The sequence below is a fragment of the Cercospora beticola genome, chromosome 5, assembly GCF_033473495.1.
Source record: "Cercospora beticola chromosome 5, complete sequence".
Classification (NCBI taxonomy): domain Eukaryota; kingdom Fungi; phylum Ascomycota; class Dothideomycetes; order Mycosphaerellales; family Mycosphaerellaceae; genus Cercospora; species Cercospora beticola.
In genome coordinates this window covers 3284108-3298271 of record NC_088939.1, presented here as the reverse complement: position 1 = coordinate 3298271, position 14164 = coordinate 3284108, and the positions used below count along the sequence as shown (strand labels likewise).

The 14164-nt window shown below is 53.1% G+C and overlaps 7 protein-coding genes across 7 annotated transcripts; 3 read left to right on the top strand and 4 right to left on the bottom strand.

The window, feature by feature from the left end:
• Positions 1-1363: 1363 nt before the first annotated feature.
• On the bottom strand, positions 1364-2239 carry RHO25_008559 (uncharacterized protein; the record flags this gene model as incomplete). The annotated part of the gene is made up of 1 exon (XM_023600694.2): positions 1364-2239. One exon carries the CDS (start codon positions 2237-2239, stop codon positions 1364-1366), a length of 876 nt encoding a protein of 291 aa, XP_023448908.1.
• A 1513-nt stretch (positions 2240-3752) lies between these two features.
• Positions 3753-4727, top strand: RHO25_008558 (uncharacterized protein; the record flags this gene model as incomplete). Its single annotated transcript, XM_023600692.2, has 1 exon — positions 3753-4727. The coding sequence occupies one exon, from the start codon at positions 3753-3755 to the stop codon at positions 4725-4727; it is 975 nt and encodes a 324-aa protein (XP_023448914.1).
• A 324-nt stretch (positions 4728-5051) lies between these two features.
• On the top strand, positions 5052-6250 carry RHO25_008557 (uncharacterized protein; the record flags this gene model as incomplete). Its single annotated transcript, XM_023600691.2, has 2 exons — positions 5052-5680; positions 5728-6250. 2 exons carry the CDS (start codon positions 5052-5054, stop codon positions 6248-6250), a joined length of 1152 nt encoding a protein of 383 aa, XP_023448915.1.
• A 237-nt stretch (positions 6251-6487) lies between these two features.
• On the bottom strand, positions 6488-7063 carry RHO25_008556 (uncharacterized protein; the record flags this gene model as incomplete). Its single annotated transcript, XM_023600690.2, has 1 exon — positions 6488-7063. The coding sequence occupies one exon, from the start codon at positions 7061-7063 to the stop codon at positions 6488-6490; it is 576 nt and encodes a 191-aa protein (XP_023448912.1).
• Positions 7064-7395: 332 nt separating this feature from the next.
• On the bottom strand, positions 7396-9101 carry RHO25_008555 (uncharacterized protein; the record flags this gene model as incomplete). Its single annotated transcript, XM_023600689.2, has 2 exons — positions 7396-8618; positions 8684-9101. 2 exons carry the CDS (start codon positions 9099-9101, stop codon positions 7396-7398), a joined length of 1641 nt encoding a protein of 546 aa, XP_023448913.2.
• An 835-nt stretch (positions 9102-9936) lies between these two features.
• RHO25_008554 (uncharacterized protein) lies at positions 9937-11605 on the top strand (the record flags this gene model as incomplete). Its single annotated transcript, XM_023600688.1, has 3 exons — positions 9937-10204; positions 10261-11254; positions 11314-11605. 3 exons carry the CDS (start codon positions 9937-9939, stop codon positions 11603-11605), a joined length of 1554 nt encoding a protein of 517 aa, XP_023448619.1.
• Positions 11606-11617: 12 nt separating this feature from the next.
• RHO25_008553 (uncharacterized protein) lies at positions 11618-12928 on the bottom strand (the record flags this gene model as incomplete). The annotated part of the gene is made up of 1 exon (XM_065603068.1): positions 11618-12928. The coding sequence occupies one exon, from the start codon at positions 12926-12928 to the stop codon at positions 11618-11620; it is 1311 nt and encodes a 436-aa protein (XP_065459140.1).
• Between the last annotated feature and the right edge of the window lie 1236 nt (positions 12929-14164).

Here is a 14164-nt window from a genome sequence, read left to right as displayed (position 1 = left end):
TTTTAAACCCTCTTATTAGCCGTAGAGTTTTATCGTGTTTTTAGAGTTTCTAAGAGCTAGGACGGCTTATAGCACTGTCTGAGCTAGCAGCCAATCAGAGGCTATGTTTATAGTATCAGGCGTAGCGAACAGCCGCCTGGGGGGTGACTTGATGCATGGGGTATGCCTCAGGCAGTCGTCCGTTCACTCTTGGCATTCACTCGAGCGAGTACTTCTATGTAGTTTCTAGCACCTCCGTAGTTCGTTCCTTAATCAATCAACATTGCAGTCACTATCTCTCGTGTGTATTTGCATAAGGTGCATGTGGGTGGGAGGGAGAGACCGAGACATTGGACGGATTTGATGGCGTTGGCGAGGGAAGGTTAGGTGTGTCGTGCTTGGAGGCAGTAATAGTTGAGTAAAAAGAAGACTGCAGACTTGGATTGGTGGTGTTGATGGGTATGAATTCGGCTTTGCAGTTTGCTCACTGGTCATCTCGCTGCATCACTTTCCTTCATTTGTTGCTAAGGTATGGTTGCAAAAGCCAAGTCCGAGCCTCTCGTTGTCACACTTTCCGCCTGGACTGGCTTTCCGTAAAACCTTCCAGTCTTCAGAATATGAGATGATCTAATGTAAGTTACTTTATGCAAAGAAAAGCTTGCTTGATGTGGTCGCAGATGCCACTTTGATGAAACAAGGTTCTTCGCAGTTGGAATTGCAGCTTGAGTATGTTCTTCACAAGGCTTGATGACCGAACATGAAACCAAACACGGCCGTTGGATGGTCATTATTATGCGGCGACGTTTTGTGTAGAGAATGGAGAACTGGCTGTCACGGCCGTTAGTGACAGACAGACAAATGGAGATGGTGTCAATGTCTGTTGGTCTCAAAATGATGGCAATTTCCCAATTCTTGATTCGCTCGTAGATGGGCAAATGAAACAGCTCGTTTTACGTCAAACCAACCTCACGTCACTTTCAACACAGCCGCGTCTTGACATTTACCAGAGAAGCCTCAATGTTCAGCGGAGATTGATATATCATAGCATTGCTAATGTTGATGCATACAAAATCAGATAAAATCGGCCAAAACCTGGCCTACCGAGAAAAGAGCTTGATCCTGATCAGGCTCTTTGTAATTCCTTACTCCACGCAATGCCCATAAAACTCGTTGAACGCCATGCTAAAGAAGTTTGCAGCGAGCTTCACTGTGCAAATATCCCTGCTGCCTCGCTTTGGTGGTAGTCGCTCCATGATGTAAAAACAACGCCTCCTCTCATATGCATTAATTCTGCCAAACGTCCTCATCTCCTTCACGCTTCATGCTGGTTGGTATCATTGTCGTATCGCTCATCGCGATAGAGTCGTCATGGTAACTGTGTTTATTACGCAGCTGCTCGGGATGCCTGGTTGGCGACCAGAGCATTGTTGTCTGGAACTGAGTATGTCCGTGAGGAGCGTCGACGAGCCAACAGACGACTCAGTTCGGGATGGTTACCGCGCTCAGACTGCTCTTTCAGGTATTGTTCGAGCTCTGGCGGCAGGCTCTGTCCTTGCTCCCAAGCAGCGATGATGCGTTGGTTGAAGCTTTGTTCCAGGGCGTGATCGCGGCGGCGCTCGAGTTCTGCTACGTGCTGTTCCCGGGCTGCTGCTTCCGAAGGCGATTCCCGCTCAGTCTCCGTCTCTGCGTCAGCAGTCTCGTGCTCGTCCGCATCTGAGCCGTTGTCATCTTCCATATCCTCGTCATCATCCTCGTTGATGGTGGGTTGTCGATTACGACTCGTTTCGGCATCTTCGACAACGATTGAAATGTCCGTCTTACGCGTTATGGAGTTTCTCCTGTCGTCGGCAGATGCCATTTCTCTGCGGTCCACCCATGGCCCAATCTCGTCCCCGGTAGTGTCGATGACTTTGACGCCCTCATCCTTCTCGTAGCGTTCGCGGGCCCACTTCGTGCCTTCCCAACAGCAAAAGTCTTGAATCTCGCCGTACGTCAGACCGAGGTTGTCAAAGGCCTCGAATAAGCGCTTGTGGTGCTTGAAGCGGCCGAGACGCATTCGATGGGGTGGATGACAGTAGTTGAGGCCAGGGTAGCGAGCTTCGGCCGAGTTGAGGTCACCGTAGAAGGTGGCGACTTCTATGCGCACTTCGGGCACCAGGTTTCTAGCCAGATGTGCCGAGAATGAAGGCGGGTCGCTCGGAGTCGGGTGTGGGAACAGGTAGGCATAGAGCAGGTGAGCGACGGGCGTTTGGCGCTTCATGGCGGGCTCAATGCGGCGCTGACGGCGGCGAGTGGGTTGTGTCGCGGTCTCGAGCAGCCCGACAGTCCGACAGCGGTGTGCTGGGGGTGGAGCAGGTGTTGTGGAGGAGACTGGCGGAATGGAGAGTGTGAGAGGTGCGGCGTAGCAGCGGCCGGGGGCGGGAGTGGTATTATTCGCCGATGTTCGATAGCCTTCGCGGTGGTGATGACAGCAGATGAGCAGGCAAATTGGACGGTGGAGGAGGGCGAGCGTGAGTAGGTCAGGATGGCGAGGAGGCAGCGGGAGATTAGAGCAGTCAGGAATGTCTCTGAAATCCACGTGAGGAGCGGCAGGGAATCGGCTTTCACGAAGGGGAGGAGCAGGAGCAGCGCGAAACAGGCCAGACAAACAGGAAGCGGCGAGAGGGTTTTACATGCAGGCTGGCTATTAAACGCAGCGCCCAGAAGGTGCGTGGCTGCAGCGCAGACTTTTGGTGGTTGCGTGCCCTCTAGCCGCGCTGTGCACCACCGCCTCGTGCTCCTCCTGTGCGCTGCGCTGCGCTGCGCTGCACATCGAGGTTCGTTCTCGGCACTCTATTCTACCGCCCTGGAGCTTGGCTTCGGCGAAGGCAATTCCTTGCCTGTCAAAGCGAGACCACGCTCCGCTGGCACCCGTCGCCGTCGTCATCAGCAGCAGAACACCACCAGAAAGCCCGCCATGCCACACTGCCAGCGTGTGCAGGACCTCCGCGCCCGACATGGCCGCTCCTGAGCCCGCCAACGCAGCGACCGGCAGCAACCTCTGGCTTCCTGCGCGTTGGCCTGGAACCGTACCCCATTTCGCTTTCCCTCACGCCTCAACTTGTGAACCTTCGCGCGGACAGACTTCATGGCACACCCCTCCGGTGGGCCAATCGCCCAGCAGAGTGTATTCTTGTCCTCCGCCACCAAAGCCAATATTCAGGGTGCAGCGAGAAGCCCATCTGATGGAAAGTATCCCAATTCCGTTGCGTCAGAGGCGGCGTGGCAGGTATCTGCAACGTGAATTCTGTGGTCCGGCAGGAGGTGATCCAGTACGCGGTGGTCGACTACTCATGGCGCCAGCGCGACGCAATGCGCTGGCTGACTTGGCTGGAGCTGACACGACAATGCAAAGTGCAGAGGCGAAGTACCGTGGGTGACACGCGCAGGGTGTCCGCTCCTGCGAGCTCATGCATGTAAACGGATTGTCTGCCGATTCTTGCGAGTCAGTCGCCTCGTTGTCGCACTCTGCCGATCCCCAGCTTTTCCTTCCTCTTAGTTTACCTGAAATGGGCAATTAAGCGAACCACACACTTCACCTTGCTCGACTGACTGGCGATGTACACTTTTCGCATACCGACTCAAGGACTTAACAACTCATTGCGCAGCACCACGTGATTGTCGGGACCTGGTCTTCGACCAACAAGCGTACAGCAGCGCCTTTCCTCCCACGGCATCCTGCCCTCGTGCCGAGCGCCTCGAAAGAAAATTGTCGCCGGAGTCCGTTCGCAAAAATGCCTACAAAGTGTCTCGGAAGCTTGGCTACACCTACCGACAATTACCTCTTTGCTTTGGCGAGGGGGTCGGGAACTCAACTAGCGACTATCGGATCCGATGACGCTCTGCGCATCTTTGACGCCACCACTTTGAAGGTCACCAAGACTCTCCAAGACTGTCACTCCGGCGTTGCTTGCCTCAAGACTGGCGAATCTGCTCGCACCTTTGTGACCGGCGGCCGCGATGGCTTGGTGCGATGCTGGGATAGTCGTGCAAAGAACGTTGCTGAAATGGCCGACCCCAAAGCAAACGGCATAGCATCGTTAGCATGTCACGACCACCTCATCGCCGTCGGTACGGAGAGTCTGAAAGAAGGACTCGGTGATGTGAGTGTGCTGTTGTTCGACACACGAAACAGCAGTGCACCAGTGCGGCAGTACAACGAATCGCATACCGATACTGTGACCCAACTGCAATTTCATCCTGCCCAACCTCAAGTTCTGCTGTCGGGCAGTACAGATGGGCTGGTCTCCATTTTTGATGTCAATCACGAGGATGAGGATGATGCTCTGCAGCAAGTCCTGAATCCCAGATCAGCAGTCCACTGCGCCGGCTTCATCGCTCAGGACCAGGCATATGTTGTATCCACAGACGAGCAATACTCCATCTACACACTGGCCAAGACCGCGTCCGAGGAAGAAGAGCTCCCTCCGCCACTGCAATTTGGAGATGTGCGTCAAAAGCTCGATTGCATGTATGTGATCGACGTGCTTGTGCAGCCAGATGGGCCACCATTGATTGCGTACGGCCACAACGAGAAGCGAACCTTGGGCATCTCTTCGCTGGGCACGCCTGGAGCATGGGACTTTGGGCAAAAGATCGACCTTCCAGGTGCTCACGGTGACGAAGTGGTTCGGGACGTATTGCTGATAGAGAAGAGAGCTTTCAGCTGTGGAGAGGATGGTAACGTCAAGGCATGGTCACTTGGCTGAGCCAAAATGTAGGTCAGCTTTCCACTTTGCCTCATCGTGGCCCAGAAAAGTCTCAATGATACCCAGCAGGCGATGACCAGTCGTGTTTATCGCTTTTTCCGAAAAGTTCCATCACTTTCTGCTTCACTTGAACCGCAAGTAACGCGCTACCGTTTAGTGTCCTCTACAGCCAACCAGCCGACGCGTCCTCCGGAACAGGTCTCCAGGCAACAGCGTCGCCCTCACTCACTTGAGCTCATATCCGGAGTGGACATTTCAGCTTCTTCCGACGTCGCTCACATGACATCCTGAACATCACTCGAATTCAGCACAGGCCAAAGACAAATGATGGTTTACACACAGCAATTCCAGCGTCGCGAGCTTCTCACAAAATTGATCATTTCAACACCCAAACTGCGAAGCCTTGGTTACCAAGAGGATTCGAGTGATGTCGACGACCGACGACCACGAGCTGCGTTTCACTTGAGAAAAAATCTTCCGCCGATTAATTACGACGTCCGCGAGAGTTTCAAAGATCTGTCTCTGTACCTCGATAAGAGGGCAGAAGAAGTGATGCAGTCACCACCGAAGCCCGAAGGAACGGGCACGCCCAAACGTCGCACAACTCGCTTTGGGGGTGTCGCTCGAACGGGAATGTACTCTGATGAATTGAACTTTCCACAGCTGAGCGCCGGTGACTCTGGCGATGCATTAACGAAGACGCCACGTCGCTCAACTCATCTCTCGAAACAAAAGAATGGCAGTACCAGTTACATCGAAGCCAATGAGTGGAAATCGGGAGTGCGATTCTCGATGCGCGAGCAGAACAATACCAGCGAGGAGCCTTTGTTAAGCCGCGACGTGACTGACCTCTGGGATGATCAAGCCTGGATGCCATCAAACAGAAACGCTGGAAAGCATTTGGCTGCTTTGGACCAAAGGAATGGAGGCAGTGGAGAGACGGCGCAGTTCATGTAAGTGAACGTTATGGAATAAAGAGTGCTCTGCTGATCACAACTAGTCTGCGCCCACAACCTCCGAGAAGTTCTCGCAAGCGCATCGTAAAAGACGACGACGACGACGACGACGAAGGTGATTCTATTCGCGTTGCTAAGCGCCCCAAATTTCTTCCTACGCCTTCAGTAACGGACACGGTTGATCTCACCACGCCTCCGCCCGAGCTCCCGGAGATGCCTACGGCACCCGTCAAGATCAAACGCGAACGGAAAGAATCAGCCACAGATCGCAGCTTCACCATGTCTATCGAACCAGTGAACGGGAAGGATGCAGAACTTCTCGAGCAGCTGAGAAACCTACTGCGGCAGTACCAGGCCAGCGTCATACTCAAACGTCCAGATCTGGAGAATACTGTGCTTGCTGTATTGAGAAGCAGCAACATCCCGCACGCCGTCTTCAATGAGTTTGCAAGCATTTGTTATAGCGGATTGGAAGGTGGCCCACTGCGACCGGATTCGAGCCTGGGAGAATGGTTGAAGGAACGTTGGGTGCAATACATGACCAACTCCAATGCGAGCGGAGGTTAGTGAGTGGAAGTCTACGCAAGAGATAAAGGGCAACGGGGAACTTGGACCCGAATCATGGCGCTCAAAGAACTTGGTTGGAAGGACTTTTGAGAGTTGATTCATGCGGTCTGCGAATCTCGCAGGATGAGACCGACTGTCCTACCGCACTACGTAGTTTGAGCAACGCAAGCGTTTTAACTCCTCTTCTTTGCAGACATCTCCACGACCTTTCGCCGATCGTATCCGATCTCTTACGATCTACATGAACTCTTTCTCCCCCTCCCACCCCACACTCCTCCTATAATTCTGCGTCAAACCCTCAATCTTCCACTGTGCTTCTTCTGCCTCTTTCCCAACCGTAAAAACCAACGTTCCATAATGATGCAACTTCTCCGCAAACGTCACACTAAACGGACACCAAGCCATAGCGAACAGAGCATCAACTTTTACTTCCGTACGTTCTAGATCTGGTTTCTCGAAAATGTGCAGATCCGGTTGTCCTTCGCGTCTTTTGCGGCCTTCTTCGAGGAGGGCGAGGAAGTGGGCTATATCGGTGCGGATCACGACTTTGAGAGATTCTTTCTCTTTCTCTTGAGACGTTTGTTGTTGGTAGGCTGTTGGAGGTGGGGAGGGGATATTGGCGAATTGAGGGTAAGAAGATGTCGATTCGGAGGAGGGTGATCGAGGAGGTTCTTGTCGGATGATGGTTAGGTTTGCCTCGTGAGCGAAGTAGGTGCCGAGACCCTCGATGTCGGCGGCATTGATCGCGTCGAAGAAGGCTTGGATGAGGGATTTGATGGCTTTGACTTCGGGGGAGTCTTTGATTTGGGTCATGGTCGCGGATATTGCTGTTACGGTACTGGTGATGGACTACAGTTTCTTGTGAGGCGTGGATGCGAGAGATGAATATGTATTGCTGCTGTATGAAGTTGATTGCTGCTATGGCATAAGTGCTTACGTCGATAGATGGAGACTACATTGTGTTGGATGGAGCAGTTGTCGACCAGAGCGACTCAGAGGTGAGGTTACCAGGATACGGCCCCGCACGGGTCCTGCACGTCTGTGCACTTGCAGAGCCATGGCAATTTGTTTGACTTCCGCCCAAAAGTTATGCCAACTTTCATAACTACCCTCCATCGACAGTGGAATTACTGGACGAACGCCGCTCAATAATACACACCATCAGGCGTGGTGATGAATTGCGCGTCATCGTAATTGATGGTCGTGGTATTCGCTGTGCCCGCAGCACGAAGACGACGGAATTCAGTATAATTGCCCGCCAATTGCTCCTTCGAGAATTGCGAAAGCATCAGTACTGCGTCCCCAATCGCGATATGCTGGATTCGGAGCCGATCATAGTCGACAGCTTCAGCTCCAAAGCTCGGTGCCCACAGGCTCCACGGCCCTGAGATGAGCGACATTGTTGGCAGCAAAGCATTGGTGTAGTACGTTCCCAGCCCGCCCATGCTAGGATAGGTGGGAACCATATTGGGAGGGTTGGCAGGTGGGAAACCTGGCGAGACGACCACATTGTCAAGACTCCTGTTCTTGGCGATATCGATGACGCCGTCGATAGCTTGCTGCACCTCGCCGACTGCCCACAAGATTGCTTCGCCCCGGCCCGTGTAATTCAAGACATTGCCGTATGTGCCATTCGGAGCGGGATAGGACTCGATCTCACGTGAACCCAAATGCTCGATGGCGATCACGAAGGCTGTGGTCCCATTTGCTTGATCGTAGTCGGCATCGAGCGATTTCGCTAACAGTTTGTCCGAATCTAGCTGGTAGGCGAGATGACTAGCTTCGAAAGCGAACTTCAGAGTCTTCACGCGAGCCCGGATTGGCAAGGCGGCGAAGTACTTCAAGAGCGTGAGGAGCGCGGCGGGTCCGTTCTCTTGAACGTAGGTGACGCCGTCCGTGTGAGTGGCAATTACGATCGTCTCATTCGACAGGCCCGGCAGAGTGGCCATCAGCCTAGGGACCTTGACTCTACCACTCTTTGCATCGATGCGAATGGAAGCCGTGAGGTTCTTCTCAGCAGCCTCTCGCAATTGCAAGTACTGTTCCGCTCCAGTGAAAACTCCTGGCACGAGCCAGTGTGTGCCGGAATGGCCGCTATAATAGCCTTCCAACTGTTTGCGGGAGACATTAAAGGCCGATACGTATCCTGCTGCTCCACCAAGGCTCGCTGCCAGTAGATCTGCATGCGGAGGAGTGAGGAACGGACGTGAATAAGTTGGATTGAGCGTCGCGTCTGCAGAGGCGTAGTAGGCGATGGACTGGAATAATGAGGTGGGAATGGCCAGATTCGAATAGTCCCGTACGATGATCTTCCCCTTTAGATCGATGGTGGAGATGTTGGCATTCGGATCCAGGTACATGAGCTGCCCTGCAGAGAGTTTTTGGTCAGCCATATCTCTCAGTAATGTGGAATTCCAGGTGCTGGATACCCACCTGATATGGCAGAGCCATTCGTTGGCAGAGAGTAGGCGATTGCACCGGCGACATCGACTGCTTCGTCGCCAATCTTCAGCTGGGCTGCACGATAGATGGAATTGTGCGCCGGTTGCCAGTTGGCCAGCTCAAAATCACTCTTGGTGAAGGTGACGCCTGGAATGGAGCGGAGCTGGCGTGTGATGTACTTGATGACTTTCAGGTGATTGGGACTTCCTGGCAATCGCAGTCCTGAATGGCAGATCTGATCCACGATATTCTTGATCTCGCAGCTGGAAGCGAAGATGGAAGCATCGATCGCTGTTGGTGGGACGAGATCCGATGTAGAAGGGCTGCATGGTGCTGAAGCACGTATGGGCAGCGGCTCTGATCGTATACAAGCAACAAAGGCTATGACGCCGATGACAAGGGAGAGCATTGTGGCTAGCTCTTGCATTTGGTGAACGTTCGCTATTCGGGGTATTCATGTCGTTATATATTTCCTCCAACACCAGCATCGGCCGAGCGGGCGGTCTCGTCGGGCCCTTTTCTCACAACTGATGTTGCATCTCAGCCGTGCTCGTATCTGCTCGTTCCTAAGCTATACCAGCGAGTCGCGTCGACGGTTGCGCACGCTGTCAACTATGTCGCTCGTTTATCGGAAAGCCCTTGTGGCGTTGTATTCACTCAGCCGTGCTCGTATCTGCTCGTTCCTAAGCTATACCAGCGAGTCGCGTCGACGGTTGCGCACGCTGTCAACTATGTCGCTCGTTTATCGGAAAGCCCTTGTGGCGTTGTATTCACTCAGCAGCGAACATGATTGGCTGAAATTCCACGCTATCTCGTATAACAGAAACCTTAACAAGTGAGCGTATAGCAAACAACTAGTGAGGTGGAGTCAGTGCGTTGATTGCCACTGTCGCAATAGTGTTGAATTGAGGAGAGGACCGCGGCTCGCTATGCTTTGCTCTCGCGTGGAGAGGCCCCATGGGGACGATATTTTGCATGTGCTGATTGTGTGGCACATGAAGACCCACGATGAGGCTTCCATCCCATCCGAATCCCGAAACTAACAAAAGCATTGACAAGCACCAGATACATTTGCCTGCCCACGATTGAGTTGCTTCTCCGCCAGATGCGAGGCGCCTCGGCTTCAAACGACAGTCGACACTTACGTATAAAGTCGGATGGCTCGCTGTTTCAAGCCCTCTTTGTCATTCCAAGCACTTAGCCTAGAAACATCTCTTCTCCTCTTCCTTGTTGAGATTCCTGTCATGTTCATCAGACACCCAACGCTGATACTGGCCCTCGCCCGCTACAGTTCAGCGATCTGTTCGCAATCTCCATCAGCAACCATTCAAAATGGCGTGGTTTTTGGCATAACGACTTCTCTTCCTGAGGCCACAGTGACAGTCAACAAGTTCTTGGGTATCCCGTATGCCGATTCTCCACCACAGCGGTTCTCAGCGCCTGCTGCCGCCCCAGATTGGAATGCACCCAGAAACGCAACAGTATTTGGACCAGCTTGCTTGCAGCAATCGGGTGAGATGGGTCTTGTCAACATGTATGCCGTTCAATTCACTGACTACTCAGCACAGGCGTCCTGGCCGCTCTCTCGTACAAAGAGCCAGTGCAAAGCGAAGACTGCCTCTACGTCAACGTCTATCAGCCCAGTGGGCAACCTCCAGACTACGGTTGGCCAGTCATGGTCTGGATACACGGTGGTGGTCTTCAATTCGGCAGCAGCGATGCGCCAGAATATGATGGTGCCGCGTTTGCTGCCCATGAGAATGTCTTATTTGTGTCCTTCAATTACAGGCTCTCTCGTATGAACTCTGCCACTCCACGGTTCCGAAGTAGTGCTGACCATTTCCAAGTTTTCGGCTTTCCTGGTGCGCCCGGGTTGCCCAATCTCGGTTTCCTGGATCAGAGACTCGCTTTGAGCTGGGTTCAAGACAACATCGCGGCTTTCGATGGCGATGACAAAAAAGTCACCATTTTTGGTGAATCTTCGGGGGGCATCTCTGTTGATGCACTGCTCACAGTACCTCCTTCGCCAATTCCCTTCCGTGCAGCGATCGTTCAAAGTGGCACTGTACTCAGCAACGCGCTCGCCTCGCTCGGTCAGAACCCAGAAACTGCTTGGAACCAGACAGCAGCATTCTTCAATTGCTCATTGGCTGGCGATCAAGTCGCTTGTCTACGGGACGTGCCTGCCCTCCAGCTCCAGGCGTTTGCTAGCAACAACTCGTTGCCTACAATTGTGAAGAACGACAATTTGACGTATCTGTCAAGTGCTGGCCAACAATATGCCGATGGACAGGCAGCAAACGTGCCGGTGATGGTTGGTACAACGGCGGACGAGGGCACAATTTTCACACTCGGACAGTCCAATCTTACAGCTTTCATCAACAACACCTTTGCGCTCTTGCCTCAGCTCATCCCTCAGATCGCGGCGGCGTATGCGGTCGGTACACCAGGCATCAACTCCGAGAGGCAGGCTATCGCCCGGATCTTCACTGAAGTCGGAGTGCAATGCCCATCAGCACTGCTTGCTCGTCAAATAACTGAGGCAATGAACCCTGCGTGGCGGTACATTTTCAACGCCACATTTTCAACGCCACATTTTCAAACACCTCTCCTGCTCCCAGCTTGGACCTCGGCGTCTTCCATTCGTCGGAGCTCCCTTTGGTGTTCAGTAGTTTCAACAAGACCACAGCTACTGGTCAGCAGTATGCGTTGAGCAACTACATGCGAGGAGCATGGGCACAATTTGCAAAGGATCCCGAAAATGGCCCTGGCTGGGGTCCCGTGGGATCGTACAATGGCACCGACTTGGGTTTGCTGGGGTCGGATGGATCGAGCGGAGTTACAGTTGTGAACCCGACCAATGTCGACGCCAGATGCGCAATATTCGAGCCGATATATCAATTCCTGGGCTAGATAGAGCAGTAATCAAGTGATCGAGGTCTCCATCGCGCGGGGCAAGCGATGTGGTTCAGTATCCAGGTCGATGTCTTCGTGTACGAAATCACTCTGAGAGCCCTGCCGCATGCGGAAAACCCGTAAGCTGTCTCTTCGCGTGCCTCCATCATGATCATTGATTACATTGTAATAGTAGTGATAGCGAACCCGGCAGTGCTCAGGTATGTAGCCAGTGACTGCGAATGAAGGGTCGTCTTGCAAGGCTTTTCGCTCTTCGTATGCGATCACGGCCTTGCAGATCAGTACTGCGAGTTCCGAGCTCCAAGGTCCGTCCTGTCCTTCGCATCTTGCCATGACACTCAAAGCTCGATGGCGTAGGTCTTGCTGACGACAAAGTCGCGAGACAAACGACAGAGTTGATAACAGTCCGTGTCCAAGAAACACCAAGGGCTCCGACCTTCCCTCAGACCCATCGGCCGTCCTCTGCAGCTCCTGCGCGAGGTATGTTTCGGCGAGATCGATGATTTGACGAAACGTCTCCATCTCCACATCAAAGTGACATTGATATCCACTCCATCGGCACCGAATGTACACTCCGATCGTCATGCAACGTGCCTTAGCGAGCTTGAACTGCTGAGCCCGCTGAACCGTTTTTGATGCCAGCCGTCGATCTATGGCGGCTTCAAGCGCCACATGTCTCGCACGGAAGGCAGAGATCTTCTCTAAAAGAGCCTCATCAACCGTCAGAGGCTCCGCGAAGGTGAGATCGCCGCCGGTATCAAGGTCGATGTGAGGCCTTCTTGGTGTCAATGTAGTTCCAATAAGATCAAGTACCAGATCTTCAAGCTCGCCCTGCACGACTTGATCGTCTGCTGATACAGCCAGGGGACCTGAGATGCTCTTTAGGCTCTCTGGATTTGCGAGTGCTTGGTTCGGCGCAGAGTTTTGAGCGCTATGCAGTGCTTGCTGTGGCAAGAGCGGATTAAACAGTGCCATCGCGATGCAGTACTGCTTGAGAAGCCGCAATGACTCTCGCAGTGGTACCTCCGTAGCCATATCGTAGCGCATCGTCGCCTCCCACGCAATGCGCAACCCATGCTCTAGATGGATTCCCACTTCAGTGAATGACTTTCGAAAGCAGTGCAGGATGACAAGCAGTAGGCTGTGGAAGACAACAGTAAACATGGTGCTCGATGTGCTGTAGGCCTCTGCGTCTTCGATAGTCTGGCGCAACGACTGAACAGCCCGGGCATTGAAGATGGATGATTGCGTCGACGAAGATGAAGAGGGTACACGCGCGGCTTGGTGCTCGTAGCCGATGGCGATGGCCATGAAACACATGCTTGGACTGTGGTAGAGCTCTTGCTTCATGTATTCCCAGAGAGGACTGGGCTCGCATTGTTGGAACGCTGGAAGTGTGGAATGGCAAAAGTAGCTCATAGCAGACTGCGCATCTGTATCGAGAGCTACAGGAATTCCATTAAGAGGTGCAGAGACCGTAGCCCGTGGAATCGTGCGGATTGGTTTAAGCTGTCTTGGGTCGGAGAGGCATTCTCTTGCGGCAGACTGGCAGCGGAGACACACAGGCTTGACTTCGTCGCATTTAACACGTCGTTGCCTGGCATTGCCATTAGTGTATCATAATGGGTGCATAGTAGTCGACTGCTTTACTTGCACGTATAGCAGCCCGTGCGAGATTTGCTGTGGTTGGCACGTTGTCGGACGCTTTTGGCAGTGCTGCTACTATCAGCACGATTGGACATTTCGCATCGTCCACACTTCTCGTTCCTGCGAGCATGAACTTGTGACTTGTGATCTTGAGCAACTATCCTTGGACGTTGGTGGTTCAACAGAGTGACTTCGCGTAATTACACTTCCTCGGCGTGTCGCCCTAGCGCCACAAAGCGGAGGACGAGCTATCCGAGCACGTCTCCGGCCCTCAAAGTTATTTGCATCAAGAATCTTTGGTCGGGCATCAATGCAGCAAAATTTGGTACGCCAGCACAACCACAATGCGTTGCGTGTCACATTGACTTTATCGACTTGGATTCATTCGTCTGCTGGAAGCGGGCGCCAACGGGTGTTCGAATTTCGTCCTCAAGATTTGAGTTCTTGGTTTTGTAGCTTCATGCTGAGCTAAGCACAATGGCCAATATCGCGCGCTTGTGCACATCTGCAAGGTGTTTGGTGGAGCTTCCTAACCACGCTGGATAGAGAGGATCCGTCGACCTGGATCGATTGAAGTCATTCGTAGCATTCAATTCGTGCGTATCACCTTGACTGAACTCAAACGTCTCTCAGCCTCTCGCAAGCATCTTCAATTCCTGAAGGCACGCCTTGGTGCTGTAAGGGCCTGACTGGCTCCCGTTTGGACTTGTGTTGTGCGGCAAATCGTTCACCCTGAAGATGGACACTGCTCCGACAGACTCCATCGCGCGAAAGATTCTCAACTCATTGCACCACGTACTCGTTTAGCAAGCAAAAAGAAGCAATGTGGTGTGATGGCGGCTCGGAGAGGGACCGCTTTGCGCATTGCCGGCTTAATCTATGCTGAGCTCGTTGCATTGCTGTTTTGAG